The sequence below is a fragment of the Alligator sinensis genome, unplaced genomic scaffold (genome assembly GCF_000455745.1).
Source record: "Alligator sinensis unplaced genomic scaffold, ASM45574v1 scaffold389_1, whole genome shotgun sequence".
Taxonomy (NCBI): domain Eukaryota; kingdom Metazoa; phylum Chordata; order Crocodylia; family Alligatoridae; genus Alligator; species Alligator sinensis.
In genome coordinates, this window is record NW_005841951.1 from 1,470,976 (window position 1) to 1,493,904 (window position 22,929).

A 22,929-nucleotide genomic window follows, 5' to 3' on the forward strand; every position below is an offset into this window, starting at 1 on the left:
TTATAAGCCTATTGGAATCTTTTTTGTTTTCAGACTTGTTAGAACGTATGCATTCTCTGTGTGATCACCCAGTTCTCTAGCAGTGAATTTGGCAGTCACGCAGTGAATCTTACAGGTATGCTGACCTTGAAATAAGTTATTTTTGCCTATTCTCACATTAGGCTGGATAAATGTCTTGCGTATCCTTGTGAAATATCTTAATTTTATTCTTTTTCATGAAAACAATTCCTTTTTATTATTTCCTAAGAATATCTGGAGAGAGATGCCAAAGGATTGCTGATGATATTACTCTAGAGTTAAAAAAATTGGATGGTACAATGCATTAAACCTGAACCATTAATAAGTATATTTTGTTTTTCTCTAGAAACCAAGAAAAAAAGCAGTGGAAAGCTCCAGCAATAGTGACAGTGATTCAGGCTCGTCTTCAGACACCTCAAGTGAAGGCATTAGTAGTAGTGACTCAGATGATCTAGAGGAAGACGAAGAGGAGGAGGAGGAAGATCAAAGTGGTGAAGAAACTGAAGATGATTCTGACTCCGAGAATGAAGCACATCATAAAAACAAAAACAAGGTAGGATTTCTGCACAGTGACTTTGGCTACTGATTTTATGGTTGACTGGTATTCTTGAAAAAATATGATTTCAGTCTCTGTTGAATTAAGTAAACAGTAATGCCTGATGTGAGAGTGTTTCTTGGCACTATATCGCTTTTCTGGAGGATTTGCATGCTCAAGGTAAATAGAAGCCCTATAACTTTGTTGTGAACTCCTAGGAAAAGCTGGACCTGAAGACTGTTTTTATTGTAATTAGAAAATATATAAAATAGTGAAGATAGATTCAATATTTCATGTGCTGAAAAGTGTAGTTGGACGGTATGTTGCCATGGGTACCGCATTCTGTTTATAGTTGCTTTTTTCTTGGCGTAGCAGTTACATTCCTTAGTAACCAATAGTAAAACAGGATTTAAATCCAAGTGTTCCGCTCAGTCTATAATCAAGAGTACAGTTTAAAACAACTGATTTTTAGTATTGTTTTAATACTAAACTGAGACTTCCCATAACCAAAGGACTTGGGAGGTGAAAGATCAAGCAATTAAATATACTGTAAGGTTATTTAAAAATATTATTGTTAACTTGTGTTATGGAAATTGTAGTTAAGTTGTGTAGATTAATGTTTATACAAAATATTGTTTGAATCTGTCATTAAGTTTATGAGCAAAATATTTATTGTCATGATTTGAGCTACACAGTTTAAAATATATATATTTTTCAGGTGCTAATGCATAGTGGTGTAACAGATATGAAAGCAGATGGACAGAAAACACATGAAAAGTCCCAGGAAAAAAGAACACACCAGCAGATACCTCTTATGTCTGATTCCCAGACTCACTCATCATTCCAGTCCCAGCAGAAGCAGCCTCAGGTTTTGTCACAGCAGCTTCCCTTTATTTTCCAAAGCTCTCAGGCAAAGGAGGAATCTGTGAACAAACACACAAGTGTAATACAGTCTACGGGATTGGTGCCCAATGTGAAACCTTTGTCTTTGGTAAATCAAGCCAAAAAGGAAACTTATTTAAAACTTATAGTTCCTTCTCCTGATCTACTCAAAGCAGGGAACAAAAATACCTCTGAAGCATCTAATCCTTTGACCAGTGATGTAAGATCAAAACGGGTAAGTGGAAATGATTTGCTTAGCAATGCTGTCTGTAGCTGCAGTATCTATAGGTGCGTGCCTCTTATGAAATAACAGGTTTTTCTTGATCGTGCTCCTGGATGAATAAACAGAAATAATCATTCTGGTGGAATCTTGTGATGTGATGTCAGTCCCACAAACAATTTCACAACCTGTGAGCATCTGCCAGGTACCTTTTCCTCTCACGGGACGGTTGTGAGGTTTCTAATTATACTATTATGAATACTAAATTATAGCTCAGTACTTCCTGTATTAGGTTTTCGACCCCTGAATTTATCTGACTGAAGTGATACCTGTAGGGGTGGGGAGTGGGAGGAAGTTACTTATACCTAAATATGAAAGGGGGCTGAGACTTCCCAGCAGGTTTGGTCTTAAGGGTGACAGGCAGGGAAGCGAGAGTGGGAGGTATGGTCTGAATTTTTCTAGTTTTGGGGTGTCATTTGAGGAATTTACTTTTGTTGTGTATCACTTATTGTAAGCAACTTTGAGCCTTTCTGAATAGAGTGTGATCTAGATAATAATAATAATAACAATTGGGAGAGAGTTGTATTTGCCACTTTAAAATTATACCATAATTAATATTGACATGCTTCTTAAAACATTATATGGATTTTTTGAATGGTGAATGTTAGATTAGGCTATGTTTATAGTAAGTGCTCTACAATCAGTTTCTAAGTTATTTGGTTGCCTTTTAGAGCAGCTAAACTTAAGTCCTAGTTAAAATGTTTAAATTTAGAGCACGTGCTTAGTGTAAATTAATAATATATTTTTAGCATTGTGAAACAATACCTTGGAAAAAAAACCAAGGCATTTATTTACAGCATGTATGTGATGTATCCATAGTAGCTGCTTATCAGAACATACTGGTAGCTTTTATACTTTTCAGACATTAGTCTTCTATGAATTTGTTGAAATTTATTGAGTACTAATAAAAGTGCCAGATTACATGCAAGTTTAGTCACTGTATACCACGTGCTGAAAAGGATTTAGGTATTTAGGTGCCTGAAGATTCAGGAGGATGCCTAATGGAAATTTCAAATCAGTTGAACTCTTAACTCTCTAAATATTAACTGCTTCCCTGCCCCCCTTCCCCACCCCCCTCAAAAAAAAAAAACTGGCCCTAAATTCCACAAGTACCCACTGCCTCTGAGCCTTCTTGTGTGAGCAACTAAATAATACAGCATTAAGCCAGCAGCACAGGGTTGTAGCACAGCATGTTATTGTTTAGGAGCAGGAGCATGAATGTCCTCTCAAATCATTGTTCCTAGATTAATGAGGATTTTGGGCGTAGACTGTACTTTTTAGTGATCAGGTTGGATTTTTGTATCCAAGGACTCTCAGAAAATAAAAAAATACAAAAACTTGGATCTCCAGTATGTCTTTGAAATGCTGATCTGGGAAAGGAAGACAAGATTAAAATAAAAAAAAAATCATAAAATTTGTGTTTTAAGTTGTCTTTAAGGTTTGGTCAACACTGAAAAGTAAGGAGTTTCTCAAATCTTCTATCTTGGTGTCTCAGTACAGGGGATCTTGGGTACAGTAAGCCCTGTAATACCTAGAGACAATAGGATAAGTTAAAGTCAGATCATAATGCATCTGGAAGGGCTTCAGCATGCTGGATTATGAAATTTGTAAACTTCTCTATTTATTATTTTAAATGGTGACAAAGAAAGAAAAAAAGATTGTGTCATGTAGTTGTTTTTAAGGGAATTGAGTGGCTAAAAATTAATGTACCACATTCGAACATGTCCTCCTATGGGACAGATTCTGGCCTGAGCACTTTTTCTGTTGCTTCCCGTGGCTTGTCAGATGTGTTAAAATTATAGTAACAATTCCATATCAACTATATAAACATAGTTCCTAAGTAGTGCAGGATGGGTAGATTATATTAAAAAAAGATTTAAATCACTGATTTTGATCATGATTTAAATCAGCAAGTTGGCAACCTTGATTTTAATCTTGTTTTCCCCTTATACTTCCAGTTTTTTTCTTTTAGAAAAGTAGATTCTTACTGGTTAGAAACTCTTTAACATACCGACTACCTAAATATAGCCTTTATTTCAAGTTTGGTACCTGATTTTGCCAGTTAGAGAGTATGGTGGATCCATACATATTTATTTAAGCATTTATAGATCTTAATACTTACATGTTCAGATTCTCATTTGGGTTCAAGAATTGTGCAAGGCATCTTATTTATTCAGTATGATTGTGTATTTTTATTAATGGTTTATGTCAACCTGCATTTGGATGGGAAAAGGAACTAAATTAAAGTGTATAAGAACAACATTTTAAAAGTGTTTATATTCATTTAATAAAACTACTTGAAATGTATTGGACACATCAGGGAAAAGGAAATTAATCAAAACATTATTTAGAATTGTGGACCTAAGTGACCCCTTGCATCTCATTCATAGAAGAAAAGAGGAAAACCAGCTTTCCTCTTTTTCCAGTTCCTGGTTGTTTGTTTTCTGAATTTTGAAAGAGCCAGTCATTGATCTGAAATAGTTGAATAAACTATAATGAAGAAAATATTCTCTCTTGTCAAGATATCAAAAGAGGATTTAACACTTCAACAAACTTAGATCTAGGTGCTGAGCCAGTGACTTTCCACCTGTTTAGTGGTCTGATTCTCTTAGCAAACATGATCTGAGTAATTTTATTTAATGTATACACTCATGATTTCAAGTTGGTTTAGTTGTAAAAAAAAAATAATATATTTAAATTAATGTAAAAATAATCACTTTATTTTAAAAAAAATTAACCACCATGCATTGGTACATTTCTGTTTATGTACAGTCAGTGAGGATTTTCCCTTATGGAAAAGTAGGGCTGTGCAAAGCTTCAGTCCCTGGTTTAATTCAGTGGAGATTCAGCCCAATTTGGTGGTTGAATCTCTGAATCGAATCAGGAGACCCTTTAATCTCTCTGAATCCAATCAGAACCCTCTGAATTGATTCGGAGAGATTCGGTAAGATTTGGAGATTCGGACATAGACGCAGCTTTAAATGTTTTTTCTACATATCTCAAGGTAGCAGGCGGCTTGTGAATGCTGCAGTGCTGGGGTGGATGGAGTGTCCCACAGGAGTGCGGGGGGCTCCCCAGCATGCTCGGCAGCAGACCCGGAAGTGGACCAGAAGCACATCTGGTCCACTTCTGGGTCCGCTAAGGAGCGTGCAGAGGGGCCCCCCCATCCTGCCTGGCTCATCGACTGGTGCCTCCTGGGTCTGGGGGGGTACCCGGGGTCCCCCCACAGCCAATCACCACGCCAGGGGGGTGCAGGGGGGCCCCCCCACATGCTCAGCAGCAGACCCAGACATGGACTGGAAGTACTTCCAATCCACTTCTGGGTTCACTGCCAAGCACACGGGGGGGGCGCCGCCCTCCTGTGGGATGCTCCATCTGGCCCAGCATCACAGTGTTCACGAGCTGGACCTGGTACCTCGAGGTATGTAGAAAAAATATTTAAAGCTGTGTCTATGGCTGAATCACTGATTCTCTGAATCAGCATTGAATCTTCAGATTCGTTTGAATCGAATTAGGGATAGTAACCCAAATCAATGAATTGAATCACTGTCTGCGATTGAGGCCGAATCTGAATCAAATACGGCCCGTTTCTCACACCCCTAATGAAAAGTAAAGTACTGTCTGGCCATGTATATACATCTAATGAACAGTGTGCTCAGACGTACTTTGCTGCTTCCACACAGGCTGTCTGCTGAACTAGAAGCATTCTAGCCACCTTTACACAGAGTTTAAGGTGGACTAATTAGCATGGGTGAGTGAGAGTGCTAGTTAGCAGCCCCATGCTAATTAGCCTTGGAGGTGGCTTCTGGTTCAGGAAGCAACCTGTCTGGAGCATATTTGAGATGCTTATCCCAGGAACAGTAAGTTTGTGCTTCTAATGTGGCCTCCATTTCTTTGAAGAGCCCTGAGAATTAGTACAGTATAAACTCTACTTGCACTTTGGAAATGCCTTTTTAAGGATGCTGGTTAAAATGGATTGAACATGATTCCCTTTGGAGTTTGTTAGTCTAAAAGGATTGCTGTTGGATGAGTTCAAGAGCTCTCTCTTTTCCTTTGACTGGTATAATTATGTTTCTCCTGAACTCTTTGAAGTCACTCCTGACCAACAGACCTAGAACCTGATTTCTAGCATGACACTTTTGTGTAATCTCCCCAGTTCACACATTCTCATTGATTCCTATGACAAATTTTGCTATTCCAGCTATTTTGTTTAAATATTTTATTATTTTGTACTGTTTTTATTTTGGATTTAATGTTGCATGTGTCCTACTGAGTAGGATTTATGAATTACCTAATATTTGATTTGCTTCCACTAGAGTGATTTATTGTGTCAGTATAAGAAAAACAGGATTTTTATATATTGCCATGAAAGCATAGCAAATTGTTTTTCAGGCATGTCCTGTCTTACGGGTGTTTTTTCCTTTGGTGATTTTTTTTTTTTCACCAACCATTTGCTTGATTTCTGTTTATGATTTCATCAGATGAGGGTGCATCTAAGCTGGAGCAGCATGTTCAGAAGTTTGCATCACTACTCACATCAGTGTAGTCTCTTGACTCCCTGGGTGGACCATATTTATTGATTTTATTAATTCTGAAAAAATGTTGGGAGAACATCTCATCTGTCTAGCTAATTAGTAACTGCCCTTCTACATTCTAAAATACTTTTTGTAGATACAGATGCTAATGGCTGAATAAATATAAGTTGTCTGGCTGGGTGCACTTTTTAATTTTATTCTCTTCATTCTTTCTTCAGGAACAGTACAAACAGACATTCCCAGCAGCACAGTTAAAGAAGCAACAAGAATCATCCAAGAACCTGAAGAAGGTTATCACAGCTTTGTCAAGTCCGAAACCAACCTCTAGTTCACCAGCTCATCCAAAACACACATCTTTAGAAAACAACCATTCAAATCCATTCTTGACAAATGCACTTTTAGGTAATCACCAACCCAATGGAGTAATTCAAAGTGTCATCCAGGAAGCTCCTCTAGCACTTACCACCAAATCCAAATCCCAGCCCAAGATAAATGAAAACATAGCTACTTCAAGTAGTACTTCATTTTCGTCACCAGTAAATTTAACTACATGTGGTAAAAAAACATCTGGTAACCAGACACCTGTTATGCCCTCTACCTCTCCTCTGTTACCTGGTCCAGGAAAGGAAAAAGCTGTCAGCAATAATACGGTTACAGCAGTAAAAACACAACATCGCCTTCATTCTGCAAAATCTTTAGTGGAACAATTTAGAGGAACAGATTCAGACATTCCTAGCAGTAAAGACTCTGATGATTCAAATGATGACGATGATGATGATGACGATGACGATGATGATGAAGACGAGGATGATGATGATGATGATTCAGATGACAGCCAATCAGGTAGACGAGGATTTGTGGTTGGTTTTTTATTAAAAAATTAAAGCTTTTATTCTCAACTTTGTGTAAAGAAATGCATTTTCCACACCAACTTTGATAGTTCTCCCATCTTGTAGTGCAAGAAAACCTCCAAATCTGCCATGAATTATCACATAGAGTTGCTTTGTTCCATCATGGTTCCAATTATGATGAAGACTGAGTAAATTACTGATGCTCTTGCACTGATCCTAATGGGTATACTTTAAAAATAGTTGGATATCTGTCAGCAGACCTTTTGAAGTGTTAGCATGTCAAGATGTTAAAATACACAAGCTTTAATGTGCAGTTGATTGTCCAGTTGTAACCTGCATTTGTTACAAATTTCCTACAGAGTCTGACAGTAATTCAGAATCTGATACTGAAGGGTCTGAAGATGAGGACGATGAGGATGATAAAGATCAAGATGAATCAGATACTGATACTGAGGGAGAGAAAACTCCAGTGAAGCTGAATAAAACTACTTCCTCCGTGAAAAGCTCTTCCACCAATCTCACAGCTCACTCTACACCACTTAATCTCCAAGTAGCAAAGACTCCTAGCTCTGCTCCTGCTGCCTTATGTCCTGAATCCCAGTCGCCAGTTTTTCTTGGGACACCGCCTTCTACACTTACTCCAAGTACACACTGTGGTAATTGAATGCCTTTTTATATGACAAAAGATAGTGTCTGAGAAATGTGCCTTCTAAATATATTTAGAAACTGTAAGTAAGGTAGTAATAGCCTTAAAAGATAGTGTTGCATTTGGACAGTAATATTCCATTCCTTTTCCTGATCCTTAGAGGTACTGACCACCTGCAACTCCCATGAAGTTAGTCAAAGTCACAGGTGATCAGGACCAGTCTGTTCATGATATTTTTATTCGGAGATTAAGGGATATGAGTTAAGGGATGCCATTACTCTATAAAAGCATTAAGGGAGCCAGTGAGACCTAAGGGATAGAGCACCCAGATGAAACTCGGGAGCTTTGTTCTGTTCCTAACTTTGTCACTGGTCTTCTGGGTAACATTGGGCAAGTCATTCACGTCTCTGTGCCTCTGTTTTTCCATCTCTAAAATGATCTTCACATGCTGCTTATCTCAAATGGTGACATCTGCTGTGTAAGAGATAATTGCATATTCTTTTATTTCAATTTATGTTATGATGTACTAAAACTTTTCAAATCCACACACTTTACAATCTGCAGTAAGAGCTTTCTGATTATCAACAAATATATTGACTGTACTGAGTTAAGTTTAAAAGTTGAATTATTTTTACAAGACAATCATCTAATACGTTTATCAAGTATTTTACATAATTGAAGCTATAATTTCCAAAATATATAAAAAGTACACTTGGTGATATATCTTCTTTTATATTTTATGGTCATTTACTTACTAGCAAATTCATAATATTCAGTATTTATTACAATGAGTCTCCTGATTGCTACCCAGAATTAGCAAAATGCTACTTATTTTGCTTGAAAATAAATTAGTTTATTCTAATGTTTAGAGTGCAGTTGCACAGAAGTTGTTTGCTATGCTATTAATGCAAATAACTTTTAAATGGTCTATTTTATTGGATTTTTCTTCCACTTCGAAACAGGCGTATTTTACATTTTTAAATGAATTTCTCAAAACTTAAAAATAACCTGATTCAGATTAATATGAGTTAATTTTATTCTTCAGGAAGCTGATGAACTGACCCATCATTTAAATCATAACACAACTTGTAAAAAAAAAAAAAAAAAAAGGGGGTGTCAGTACTTAGTTTGTACTAAGTCTGTATGTCGTTTGTATGTGGAGTTGATGAGCAGCATATGACATTTTTTTTCTCTGACGTATATCTCTTACTGCCTACTGAGATCCATCAGTCTGGCATCCAAGGTTATTTTATATCCATCATGTCATCAGACAGAGTAGCCAATCACTTAAAAAAAGCCTTCTGTGCTTTTTTGTACAGAGTGCAAACGATCTTTACTTACTTGATGCTTTTAGTCTATTTGATGAAACGCAAGATGCTTGCTTGTATGGTTTGGAAGATCTAAGTAATGCCAAATGTGTTTTCACATAGCATAAGTTTCTAAATATCTTTTTCTTTGAATGATTTTTAGCGTTAATCAATCATTTCTATGTTAGGTACTTCAAAAAGGCGAAGGGTAACAGATGAACGAGAGTTGCGTATTCCTTTAGAATATGGGTATGTTATATATTTACTTAAATTTGGGAAGCTGTTCATAAAATGTGGTTATATCCTGAAAAGACCTTGTTCAAAAACAAAAAACTCATGGTAGAGTTTGCCATGGTATTTTTGGTACTCAGTTCTCTCTGACTTTCAGTGATAGTTTTTAGTTCCTTTGAAAGTCCCGCCACTTATGTATAGTATGCCTCAAGTGTTGTTGGAGATTTTTATTGTCTGATAATAGTTTTGTACTTAATCTTTTGATGATTTATGAGTAAGAATAGAGCACATAACACTTTCCCAGAAACTGCCTGGGTTACTGTAATATTAAGACGTGTAAACTTGTAGATGGCAATTAAACCTAATACAGCACTGAAATATATTTAGTCTTGGATATTATACACAGACTCGATATTTTTGCCTAGTCACATTTCCTGACCCCAAACTTTAAGCACTTGAGTTTGTACTTTAATATAATTAATAAGTTGATATGTATAGTTCAAGAAATAAATGTTTCTTAATATACAACTATATTTACTATTGCTGTAGCTGGCAAAGAGAAACACGAATAAGAAGCTTCGGTGGTCGTCTTCAGGGAGAAGTAGCATATTATGCACCATGTGGAAAGAAGCTAAGACAGTATCCTGAAGTAATAAAGGTACATTTTTGTATTAATCAAGATGTTCTCAGATGCTATTAAGCATGCTTACAATAAAAGTACATTTCTTTCTCAAATATAGTCTTTGATAGAAAATGTCCTGTGATATGAAGCTAATGTATCTTACCCTGTTTCTAATTTGACCTCCTGTAAATGCATATCTCCTTGATAGAATATGCAAACCATTTGACTTCCAAAGTTAGCTGTACATCAAAGCTGGGTTGTAATTATTTAAAACCTGAAGTGGAAAAATATGTGATTTTTTCAGTATCTCAGCAGAAATGGAATAATGGATATCTCAAGGGACAATTTCAGCTTCAGTGCAAAAATAGGAGTGGGTGACTTCTATGAAGCCAGAGATGGACCGCAGGTATCTGCTTTTTAAAAAGTAAAGTCTTTGATCCAAGGAGTAGTAATATAAATCTAGGTGAAGTATTTCTTACTACACTCTGGAGCATTGCCTGTTATTAGCTAATTCATTCTTATAGCTGTACATATTTCTTTATGTAGCTTTTGCTAGGAGCTAAGGGCCTGACTGGGAGGTGCTGAAAACCTCACCTCTAAATGACTTCAGTAAGAGGTTGCAGGTGCTCAGCATGCCTTGGGGTAAGCTTCTGTTTCCTAGTAAGAAGGAGCTTTAAGCTAAGTATTTTTTCTGAGAGCACATTATGATACTTCTTAGAGTAGAGCTTTTCTCTTAATTTGTATATGAACTCCGTGTCATTAGAAAATATCTGTGTGTGTGTCATGATGTCTTGTTTCATGTGTTCATCTTTGTGGTATGTCTGAAATACATACTTAAATAAGTTTTTACTATGTTGAGAATACAGTGTGAGATCTTTCGAAGAACTGGATTTTTATGCATAGTTGTATGGATTATACTACTTGAGAGTTATGGAACTCTTTTTGGCTATATGTGGATAAAACCATCAATTCACATAAGGGTTAGTAAAATACAATTCCAAGGGAGCTCATATTAAAATGTATGTGTCTTACACAACTTCTGTTTTGGCTGGATTGGGAACTTTTCATTTTATCTTTTGGTCTCTTGGCAGTGAATATATTTACTTGTTTTTAAAGCTGAGTCTCTTATGTAGCTTGCCACAAGGCTGTGGACAGACAACAGAAGAATGCCCTACAACACGCATTGCTTTTTACTGTGTAAATAAAATGGATTCAAAGTTTGTAATAAGCTGAATTCATGCTAGTCTATTTTCAGGGTAGTACTGACGGACTTCTGGTGATACAGAGACTTATAACCTGAATATTGAAAGCTGAATCTTAAGCCCACGTGCCTACACCTCAGAGTACAGCGTAGGACAGTGCCATACTGAGATGCCATGCTAGCTCTGTATGTGATATCTCCTCAACTAGAAGCATTATAGCTGGTTTGGTGCAGCAGTGTGTACAGACTTCTCTTACAGCTCCCACTAGCCTGTGCACAGTGTTGGCACTAACAGGCACCTGATTTGGGAGCTAATACATGCAGTGCCATTGTGGCATCCATTCACATGGCATTGCCTTGCACTATACCCACACCTTCAGTGCCTTGTTTTAAATTGCCCCACACACTGTCAGCATAGCAAAATGTCAGTAGTTTTCCTTGTTTTTCTTTGTCCTGTCTGTTTGCTGTGTATTTTCCATCAGTATTTATTACAAAATGTCTGCTGCTTACTTATCTCTTCCCATCTTAACGTGTCACCTTTGGGTGCGAGCTGCATACTTCACCCACCGTTGGTACTGCAAAGTTTCAAAAGAAAAGGAAATAGTATGGGATGTTATATTGAGAATAGGTTAGAGAATGGGTGATCCTATCTCTCTAATTGTCATTTAACAGATCCAATTATTAACTTCTGCTAGATTCTGTTCAAGCCAAAGTAGTCTTACTCAGAAAGAGAAAAATGTGTCTTGGGATGAGCAACTAAATGGGGCAAATAAGTACAGGGTCTTAATAAAGTCCTTGTGCACAACCTAACTTTAAAAGTGCATAAGGACGTTATGAAGACCCTGTATTAGCACAGGGGGAAGTAGAGTTGATGCCTTCACTACAGTTATTGCATCCAGGGTGGTGCACCTTCATGACATGTACTGTTAATATATTGAGCCTCTCTTGCGGTGTCCGATTCTACGCATGAAAATTCTCATGACTGAATTATGTCTATTCAATAGAGGTGGGCAAGGGAAAAGCCTCTGCCTCTGCAGATACAGTATAGAATTTAAATAGAGAGAGCAAATGCTGCATTTCCATTGGCACCACTGATGGTTAGGATAGAATTGCTGGCAGTTGGTTCATCTTTCCTGCATACCAGTTAGTTGAACTGACTGAAGAATGCCAGGAAGGAGCACACACTGGACTGAATGAAAGGGCAGTAAAATGTCTGTACTGTGATTGCCTTGCATTATAGGCCCCGGAAGTTCTGGCTAGTTCCTTCCTACAGTGTACTACTCAAACATTGCTTTTCAACCAGCCTTTCAAACATAGGAGAACCTAGCACTTGATATGTAACTGGATAATATACGTTGATTTCCAAGACAACTTCCTAGCAAGCAACAGGATGAATTTTCAGATTCCTTAGATTGAAATCCAAAGCTGCTACCTTTATCTTGAGTGGAGGAAGGAGCTATTTCAGAATCTTGGAGAGTTCTAGTAGTATTTGCATTTGGGAGCTATTGGAATTAGAGTGGATCTATATAGGACGTTTAGCTTTGGAGAACAACTGTTATTATAGGTAAGTAATTTCATCTGATAGTTTGCTGCGGATCCACTTGTTTATTATAAAGTTAATGTGCATGGCATTGGGACAAAATCATCTTTAGATAGAATAATGTTATTCGTTTACATGAGCTGTGTTGTTATACATTGTAGTACAAGTGACAGTAGTATATTTTCAGATTTATGTATTCAGTGTGGTATAAATATACTTTCAGCTTTAAATACCATATTTACTCGATTAGAAGATAAATTTTTCCCCCATGTAACGTGGGGAAAAAAGCCTCTCTTGTTACAATCAAGTATGAAGTGGCAAAGGGGCAGGCAGCAGCAGTGGTTCGAGCCCCAACCCCGGGTTGGAGCTGGAACTGGAGCCATAGCTGCAGCTGCCACCTGCTGCCTCGACATCCCCTGCTAACCCTTCCCTGCAGCCTCAAGACCCCGCTGCCTCAATCTCCCCTCCATACTGCTTCTCCCTCTCTGCCGCACTCCTCCTTACCTTTGCTCCACACTGGCAGGCTCCGTCCTTGCTGCAGCCTGGAGCATGGAGCACGTGCTCCAGCTTGGCCCTGTAGCAGCAGTGCCGCCTCCACACACTACTATGGGGCTGAGCTGAAGCATTGCTCAGTATCCCAGGCTGCAGCTAGGATGAACCCTGCCAGCACAGAGCGAGGAGGGGGGCAGTCAGGTGGGAGGTAGAGACTTTGGGGTGGGGGGAAGTGGGGATGAGGACCTGAGGCTGCAGGAAGCAGAAGCGGTATGAAGGGGTTTGGGGGGGCGGGAGGGGTGCAGAGATCATTGACCTGAGGCTACAGGGAGCAGGTACAAGGGGAGGTAAGCCTGGGCAACAAGGGTAAAGCTGCCTGTCCTCCCACCTCCGCACTGCTTGCCCACTATTGCCTCCCCACTACCTGTCCTATCACGTGCCCCACACCTGTCTGTCCCCCCACTGCCTTCTCCATTACTACCCTTGTCCTCACCTCTCCCCCCACTGCCTGCAGTAGAAGGGAGATGAATTTAAGACCCTTTAATAATTAGATTCCATACATGGAAAATTATAATAAATTTATAAATTTTCTGTGTGCAGAATCTAATTATTGGAGAGATGTGTTAAATCAGTGCTGTCTTGTATTCCAGTGAATATGGTATGTCTTTATATGTTTATGCTTATAAGCCCAGAGTTTATTTCTTATTCTATTGTCTATTTGCTGGTACATACAAAACGTTATCCTAACATTGATTTGTGATGTGATCATAGAATATCTATTCTCTGTCTCTAGCACCTCTTCTCTTACAACCTATGTTGAAGATGACTTGTGAATGTTACAATAAATTATAAAATATGCTAACCTCCATTTGCAACCACAGGCTCTAACCTGATCCATGTCAAACTGAATTTCTAAACCTCTGCACTTCCTTCCTTACCTGATATTCAGACTCTAACATTTGCAGATTTCCTTGATTTTTATCAGAAATAACATTAAAAACCCTAATGTTTGTAATTAGAAATCTCTATTTTATTTTAAAAATTTTAGTTGTCCAGTAAAATTAGGAAAGGTGTCTTTTACTTTTGTTTTTTAGTAATAAAAAAACCCAACAGATTTAATATATCCTTGCTGATAACTGTTTTATGCATGGCATTGTTTTAGCTTTTTAATTTGGTAATTTTTCATTTACATATATAGAGGTCAGAATTTAAAAAAGGAAAATATTATTAAAAACAGAATAAAATGAAATATATTGTCAAGAGCTTGTAATTGTTAAGTTGTTCTAAAATATACTTCATCAGGTTTTGATAATACTAGGTCATCACGTAAACATTTTGAGTTAAATAATTAATGCTAATATATAATAGCAAAAAATTGAACTGTTACTTATTTAAAACGAGTTACATGCTTACAGAAGTTCTTTAAATACTGAAAGTACCAATATTTTATATTTATGTCTTTGCTGATATCTAGAATGTTCAGACTGTAATTCGGTCTTTTTTCTGCTATTTCCTTTCACTCAAATTTCTATTCTTTTGCTTTTCTTCATAATATTTTCTCTGCTTTAGTTTGAGATCTGGTGACACATCATAGTCCAGCTTCTTGTATTGATTTAATCTGAATAGGGGCATCAGAAACCTCAAACTGAAAGACAAAAAGATTGAAAAAAAAGTATGAACTAGAACATGCACTTACTGAAACCCACGAGATTCTTGCCATTTACTTCCGTGGAAACAAAATATGGTTCCCCATGACTGGAATAATTTTTTAAAATGTAATATATTGGTTTTTTTCTTAGTTTTTTCTTATTACGATTTTTCTTAGTATGAAAAGTAGCTTCTTATTTTTCAAGGGGAATTGGAGGTATCTGGAGCTCATTCACTCACATATTGAAAGGGAATTTAAAATAAATGATGACTTCAGGTAGATAAACTGCAAAAATCAGGACATGTTTTGATGAGTTGTAGACAGCAGAACATTCCAATCTAACTCTTCCAGGTTAAAATATACCTGGATTTTCTTACAGCAATTGACAGTGGCATTTCTTAATGATATTCAGTACAATGAACTTAAATAGGATTTGAAAGCAAGATAATCTAAAATTTTTATAGCTCAATCAGATTTTTTTCCTCTCAGTGGAAACAAAGAATATTTGAGGTGGTATAATAAAAGGTATCAGTATAATGAAAGAAACTGATAGAGTTGGCAGTTACAATTTATTTTTAGACTGGTCCAATTTTTTTAAACAAGGCATACATAATCTTAAAATAAGAACTAGGAATGAATAGTGTTAATAAATATATTGAGTAAATTGTTGAGGTAAGTAATATAAGTAGATTATTAAAAATGAAAACAATTTTTCATCTTTTTGTATGGACTCTCTAGCTTTATTCCATAACGAAGGAATGCGACTGTTTTCTTTCTCCAGGAAGAAGGGAGGGAAGCAGAAAGATGGGATTAAAATTTATTTTTCAAATTTAAGCAAAATTGCTTGAAGATCCTCTGTTTGTTCCTAAAATACTCTGTTATCTTGCAGCTGTGTCATTTGGGCCTTCAATTACCACAGTTGTCATGAGATTTTCATCCATTACCTGAGAATAAATATTCTGTTTGCATGTTTTGAAAAAGATTTAGAAAAAGTTAAAATGTATATAACATGCAGAAAAAGTTATATAGAAAGTTATATATAAAAAAAGTTAAAATGTATATAACATACATAATACAGACCTTTAAGAAATAAATGTATGCACACAGAACAGCTTCTTTGTAAAATTAAAGATTCTGTCATTTACAGTTGTATAGCTTTTAAAAATCTCTACATACTACCCTTTATTTCTTTATTGTTTTCTTGGAAATTGATTTAAAGAAATCTTTTTATACTAACTCTAGCATTTCTGTTGATTTTCCATTGTTTCTAATAACACCAAAAGAAGTGGTAATGTTTACTTGCTTATGGAACATCTCTAGTGATACCAGTCCAGTTTTAGGAATAGCGTTTGTTTGTTTAGTTAACATTACTATATAGTTACCTTACCAGCAAGAAACAAGTTATGGTAGAGTTACAAATTAGTAGCAGTTGTTTTCACTATTTTCATAACATTTGTGTGTTGGAATTTAGACATGTAGTTGGAATTTAAATGTCTGCTTTCTTAATACTCGAAGGGTGTGGTTGGAACAGTGGTTATGGCATCTGGCTACGGATTCAGAGGTGTAACTGATTCTGGATTTGGATTCACACCCTTCTGTCAGCTAGCTATAAATGCATACCTGGTCATTCAGCTGAAGAATCAGGGTGTGGCCAGAAGTAACAATTGAAATGTTTTAGACCCCTTTGAAAGAGCCAGCCATATGAACATACAAGCCCCTTGAAATGTTCCAAGAATGGCTTAAGCCTTTCAAATGAATAACTCTTTAAATTAGATATATTTTGAAGTGTTTTGCTTTTTGTTACTTGTATTACACTTGGAAATGTTTCAAAAGATAATTCTCTTTGCACCCAGAGATGAGATGCCCTGTGTGCTGTTGGCTACAGACTGGTGCCCTATAACTACACTGTCTTTCTGGGTCACCTAGGGCAGGGGTGGGCAACCTTTGGCACATGGTGTTGGGGCCTCATTGGCATTTGGCAGTGGAGTCTTTACCCACACTGTGCAACACTACACTGTGCTACGACCTGGCAGCGGGGAGCTTTCCCATATTGTAACAAAGCCAGGAGGCAAGGAGAAGTGGTAATGGCTTGACTATGGCAGCAGCCAGGTTTTAGCATTGATAGGACCCAGCCGGGTCATTCTGGCTTTTCACTGCCTAACCTTGCTAAGTGCTGGCTTAGGCTCATGCAGATCTTTGGGGGTGGGGGGAGTTGTTTTTGTTTTTTGTTTACTGTCCTATGCCTTTTTAAAACTGGTAAAGAGGAGCATTGCAGAACCTAAGATAACAGGTGCTGCTGCCAGAAAACACAGTAAAAGCCAAATTTTTGAAGGTGTTTAGGTGCCTTAATAGGCAGATAGGTACTTAATGGGATTTTTAGAAGTGGCAGCCAGGGGCCTATCTATTTCTTTAAGCACCTAAATATCTTTTAAAACCCATCCTTAAGAGAATAAAATGGACAGATCATACCCAGTTTAATATCATACTCCATCCCATGCACCTGCAAGGCAGTGTGCAGGATGTGCAATATTGCTTTATATGCTGGGATACCTGCCACACTGCTTCCATGTTATGGCTCAGTGCTGCAAGAAGGCATAATGTGTGATATATCTTTACATTTAATTTTAAATTAGGAAATATTCACTAAAGTTTTAAACAGTTTTTAGGCTGAATGTAATGAGTAATGTTATGATGAGTTGTATGAAGATGTGGAGTATCAAGAATGTTTATCAAAAGAACTTGGAGTGGCTGGAAAGTTTGTGTGTGATTGCATAAGAGACTGGGTGGAAGGAGAGAAGTGTTTTGATTGGAAGTTAATCTATCTGCTTCCTTTTATTGAGGGAACTGTATTTTCATTGATAACAAAATCATCCTAATGTTGTAGATTGGGGTAGGCAATCCCCAGCACACGTTCCAAGCATGTCACGCAAAGGCATTTTGCTTGATACGCTTGCCTCATGGTTGACAGTGGGAAGGGGGCTGGGGCTGCACTGTCACAACAAGGATCAGGTCTCTCGTGGCTCACCCAGCATCTTCCCTTGGCATACCAACATCTTACAAATTGAGGTTGCAGGCGTTTTTGGCACTCTGCACAAAAACATCACCAACCCCTGTTGCAGATGCAACTAAAAGTCAGTACAAAATTATGCAAGAATGTAAATGGAACAGCCAAATCCCTGTTTTTGAATAAGCTGTAGTTCTCAGAAGACAAGAACTTGTTTAAGTGATTCAAATTGATAACTAGATTCTGCCAACGTTTTCCCCGTCTGTTAGTAGTCATCCAGTATTCTGTGGTAGTTCAGGAAAGACAGAATGGTACTTGGTGTAGGTAGCTTGTTCTGAAGCAGTGTTGTGTCCTGCACGTTACTTTTGCATTCTGTACACTAAAGAACTGAATAAAATAGATACCTAGAACCAGGGCATAGATTTTACACCAAAGAATTTTTGGTGTAAAAATTTGCCTCCCTACCTTGTAACATACCTGGGACCTGGTGAGGACAGGAACCAGACAGAGCCCTGGAGCTTCAGTTTGGCTGTGCTGGGACTGCTCTATTCACTTCTGCACATGCCCAGGCTCCAGAGGCAGCCCCCAGTGAGCTTGTGCAAGGTTTATGCATGCAGTTTTTGCCACCCCCTTCGATTTGCTGCCTGGCCAGTTACCTCAGTTCTAACATGGTATAAATCAACCTTCTGTTGTTAATATATACCACTAGGAAGCTCCTGCCCACATAGTTCAATGCAGTAATGGGCACCTAAGTGTAGTATGCATTGTTCCTCTGTGACCATAGTTACCAGAATATGAATTGCTATAGTAAACGGTAAAGACAGCTTGGTCTTGATACCAGTAGTTACAGGAAATACAAGTACACGAGGACACATGAAACTTTAGCTGCCTCTTGAACCATAACTGATGCTGTTTGTCGTATTTCTGTTAGTTTTGTTCTGTATTTTTCCTTTATCACTTATAAGCCTACGAGAAATTAAGTGCCAGGTTTCAAGTTAGTATAGATCAGTAGTTCTCAATTTTAGACTTGATGCACCCTTCCATAATTTTCTGGAATTGAGTGGTGTCCCATTTTAAACTAATTTATTTCTTACTTATTTTCTCATACCCTGCAGCACTCTTAAAAGATTTCATAGAGTGGGCAGAAGTAGGCAGGACACCCCTGAAAAAAAGAAGGATTCACAGTGCTCAGTGCTGGCGGGAGATGCTTGGCAGGGTAGATTGGACCGCTTTGGGTTGGATCATTAAACTTGTGAAGGAGACACCTGTCCTTGTAGGTGGAAGTGGTGACAGTGGTGATGGGGTGACAGTAGTCACTGGAGGCATGGAGGCTGGTGCCAGGTAACAGCATCAGGGGCCCAGGACCCTGCCCCTGGTCTATACCTGAGGGAGTGAACACAGCCCCTGTGGCTATGGCTAGTCCTTTGGGAACTTGTATGCTGGTAACCAGAGCCACTATTCCATGCAGCCTCTTCTAACAGGTCCAAGAGCAGGGGAACTAGCCATGCTGAAAAAGCGCAGCCCTTTGTGCATCTGACTGTCTGCCCAGACACAGCAGAATATGCTGCTTGGAGTGCCAGGGCAGTCAGGGTAGAGGCTACCTGGAGCGGTGGGAGTCTGCCCTTTTTAGTTTTGCTTGTTTCCCCACTCCTTCCATGTCCTTCGAGCTGGTGAGAGGAGCCACGTGGAATGGTTTGCCAGGGGCACTTCTTGTCCATAGTATGTTGGGGTTGGATGCAGGGTGCTGGAGTATAGAAGAGCCAGTGCTTATCTCCTTGGACAAGGGCCAGGCTCTGCTGTATCCTTCAAAGGTAACCCAGTTTAGAATCACTGGTATATAAAGAGATACTTGTTTAATTTATTTTATATTGCTAAAAAACATAAATAAAGTTTCTCTCTAAATAGTTTGTAATGGACTGTAATGTAAAATCCTGAAAGTGCTAAACACTCTAAAAGAGGACATAGTATGCACATAAGTGGTACTCTTACAGACAGAAAATGAAGATGCTTCTTTGGCCTATGTGGTAAAGATGCTGCTTTTGGATTCAGAAGTCCTCAGACAGTTCTTAACAAGGATGAATTCTGCACTTGAAGATGGAGTTATAGTTAAACATATCTTGTGTTGAAGAGCCTAATGCCAGTTGACATATGCCTTTTGGAAGGTTTACAGGCTAAATACAGTGTTCACTCTTTTGATTTTCCTTCATAGCTGTTTGAGGCCTGAAAAATCACTGCAACTATGCTATTGACAGAATGTTTGGATCTGAGGATCTTATCTTGAAAAGATCATTGCCTTCAGAGAACATTGTATTAAACATTTCCTACCATGTTATGAAGGATTATCATGCATAATGAAAATGCCAAGTGACAAAATAAGCCAATGAAATGGTGCAGAATTCTTGATTTTACTTGTTTGTGTATTTAATTACAAAATTCAGTAAGGCAGATGGATGCAATTCAACTGTGCTTTTTCAGAAGGTACTGGCTTCATGAATACTTTTGGCAGACATTTTCAAAGTCCCTGACAAGCTTTCATTAGGTAAATCATAGTGCACTATAGAAGGATTGTTAGCTATCTTTTTGTCCTGTCGTTCCAAAAAACAGCTGGAAATAGATTAAGCTCAATCAAGAAAGTTCAAATAGATTGAGCAATTGTTTTGATTAATAGCACAATATGAGGTCCTTCTTGTGTCAATTCTATGAAAGCTATCTAAAAGCTAAAAATTTTGATAGTTGGAGCGCTACGATTTCAGTATGAAGGATAGGGTACAATAACAAAAAATGAAAAACTAGTCCTGCATAGTGAAAGCATAAAATTTCCAAAGCTTTGAATGCAGTAGTGTAGTGTAACTGGGGAAAGGAGGGGCAAGTGGGGCAGCAGCCCCAGGTGCCACCTTTGGGGGGGGAGGGGGGCACAAAAATAGCCTCTGCTGGCAGTACAGCAGCTGGTACACATCTGTGTGCCACCTTTGCCCAGGGCACAGAACTGCCTTACTATGTCTGTGTTTGAACAGATTAAAAAGTTTTCAACTTTCTAATAAAACTTTATTTTTCAAAACATGTTGAATGCTTAATTCTCATTGGCTGACAAATTACTTTTTCAGCAAATGAAAAATAAATGTCACTGAATCAAAATGCAAGATAGAAATCAGAGTCTGTGCTTTTTTATTGTTTTATTAGAAAGCTGAGAAATCTAATGCTCAAAAAGTATGTGAACATTGATTAGTTTTCCTGCTTGTCTATACACCTAAGTTTTTTTTATAATGTATATGTGCCACTTAAGCAAAGATGATTAGAATAGCTTGTCAAGCCTTTTCATATCATGTTGTCCAATAATATTTGACTATAAAGTATAGCTATTTACTTTCAAGTTTCCAGGCTCTTTTATTCTGCCTCAGCTAAGTTGAGGAACAGGTTATGTAGGCAAGAGAAAACAAGGAACAAATGCAGTAGTAGCACACATGCTATGTAATAACCCTGTGTTTCCTCACTGAGTAAATTGGTGTTGAGATCTTGTAAGGCTTACTGGTAAGTTTTACAAATGTTTGTGATAAATCCCATGATAACTGTGCAATGGCCATGTGTCACTACTGTCATTATAATACTGGCTAGTCTAATGCAGCTTCCATGTGTATATAAATATATACATATGTAGACATATGTGTTTGTGCATGTATGTATATGTTTGTAGATATGTATTTTATCTTTGACTTGTGTTTATAATATCTCTCTATGAAATATGTTAATTAAAAGGGCATGCAGTGGTGTCTTCTGAAGGAAGAGGAAGTCCTTCCCCGTATCAGGGCCATGGAAGGGCGTAGAGGACGACCACCAAATCCAGATAGACAACGTGCTAGAGAGGAATCAAGAATGAGGCGTCGCAAAGGCCGACCTCCAAATGTTGGTAGTGCTGAATTTCTAGACAACAGTGATGCCAAGCTGCTAAGAAAGTTGCAGGCTCAAGGTAAGAAATGTTCCACAAGAAATAACTTCCACAAGCTGAATGTAACCACATGAGTAGAAAATTGATGTTTGGAATTCCTAAAGGCAAGTATTATGTGTTTATACTCCTGTACATGCTTAAGTCTTGCATCTGGGAATATTGTCCAAAGCTTTCATTGGACCTTCTTCTGTTTAAAGTCAAGCCAGTGTAAATTTGCATCCAAGAGAGGTGTCTATGTATAAATTTAAAATGGTTGGGCAATTTTAATTTTATTTATTTGGATTTATAAAACACAGTAAATAGCACTTGTTAATGACAACTGTTTTTTAAATGCACATGAATACACAGACTATTCAGTTCCCCAACATCACCCCAGATACTTGGCACCAGCAAAAATATAAATAAAATTAATTAGCCCTCACACGCAGTGTGCAGAGTCCTACCTCCAACCTTACTACTTTGCCATTTTCATATGAGGAGGGAGAAAAGATGGGCTTTACAGGGCTGTGGGAAGAGAATGATGACAACAAAGAATATTACCCCTTTTTCTCTTTTTTGTCCCCTTTTATCTTGGCTGTTACTGTTCTTGGCACATTTTTTTCCTCATTTGACAAATGAATTCTATTGGAATCTTGATTAAAATTACTTAACAATTTTTTGTTACAGTAAATGTGTTAACAAAACAAAAAAAACTTATCTTGCTGTAAATATATAATGGCTTCTTCTGATGTTTAAACACTCTAAATCTAATAAGATAACATAGAATTATGCCTGATAGTTATGGAATTGTAAGCCATTGAAATGAGAGTTTCGGTAAAGTTGGTGGGTACCCCAGTGTAAACTCCAGTCTGTTAACTCTATGAAGACAAGATTTTAATACTCTTAAATAATATCTTGCACCACAGTTACTTCCATTGTAACCATTGAGACTATTAGTAACAAAGTAAGGCTGTCCAGCTGGTGACATGCGTTGGATTAACATGTGGCCTCCAGGCTTATACCAGAATGCTGCTGCCCTTTGCTTTAGCAGCAACAGCAGCAGCAGCTGAGGTCTTGGTGCTTTCCTTTCCTCCCACAGCTTCTGCTGCATATCCCCTCCCCAGGGAGTGGGGCAGTGCAGCACAATGCAGCTTGCAGTGCTGGGTAGCCAAGAGCTCCTGTACAGCATAGTGCCACTGGGGAGCCTGTAGGGAA

The 22,929-nt window shown here is 37.9% G+C and overlaps 1 protein-coding gene across 1 annotated transcript in view; it reads left to right on the forward strand.

The window, feature by feature from the left end:
- BAZ2B (bromodomain adjacent to zinc finger domain 2B) overlaps positions 1-22,929 on the forward strand; it is a 156,663-nt gene that overhangs the window by 53,194 nt on the left and 80,540 nt on the right. Inside the window, exons 4-11 of the mRNA XM_025199968.1 lie at positions 365-571; positions 1,272-1,670; positions 6,469-7,093; positions 7,461-7,757; positions 9,243-9,303; positions 9,835-9,943; positions 10,212-10,313; positions 21,546-21,756. Coding sequence (XP_025055753.1) covers positions 365-571; positions 1,272-1,670; positions 6,469-7,093; positions 7,461-7,757; positions 9,243-9,303; positions 9,835-9,943; positions 10,212-10,313; positions 21,546-21,756 — 2,011 coding nt within the window. The remainder of the gene's footprint in view (positions 1-364; positions 572-1,271; positions 1,671-6,468; positions 7,094-7,460; positions 7,758-9,242; positions 9,304-9,834; positions 9,944-10,211; positions 10,314-21,545; positions 21,757-22,929) is intronic.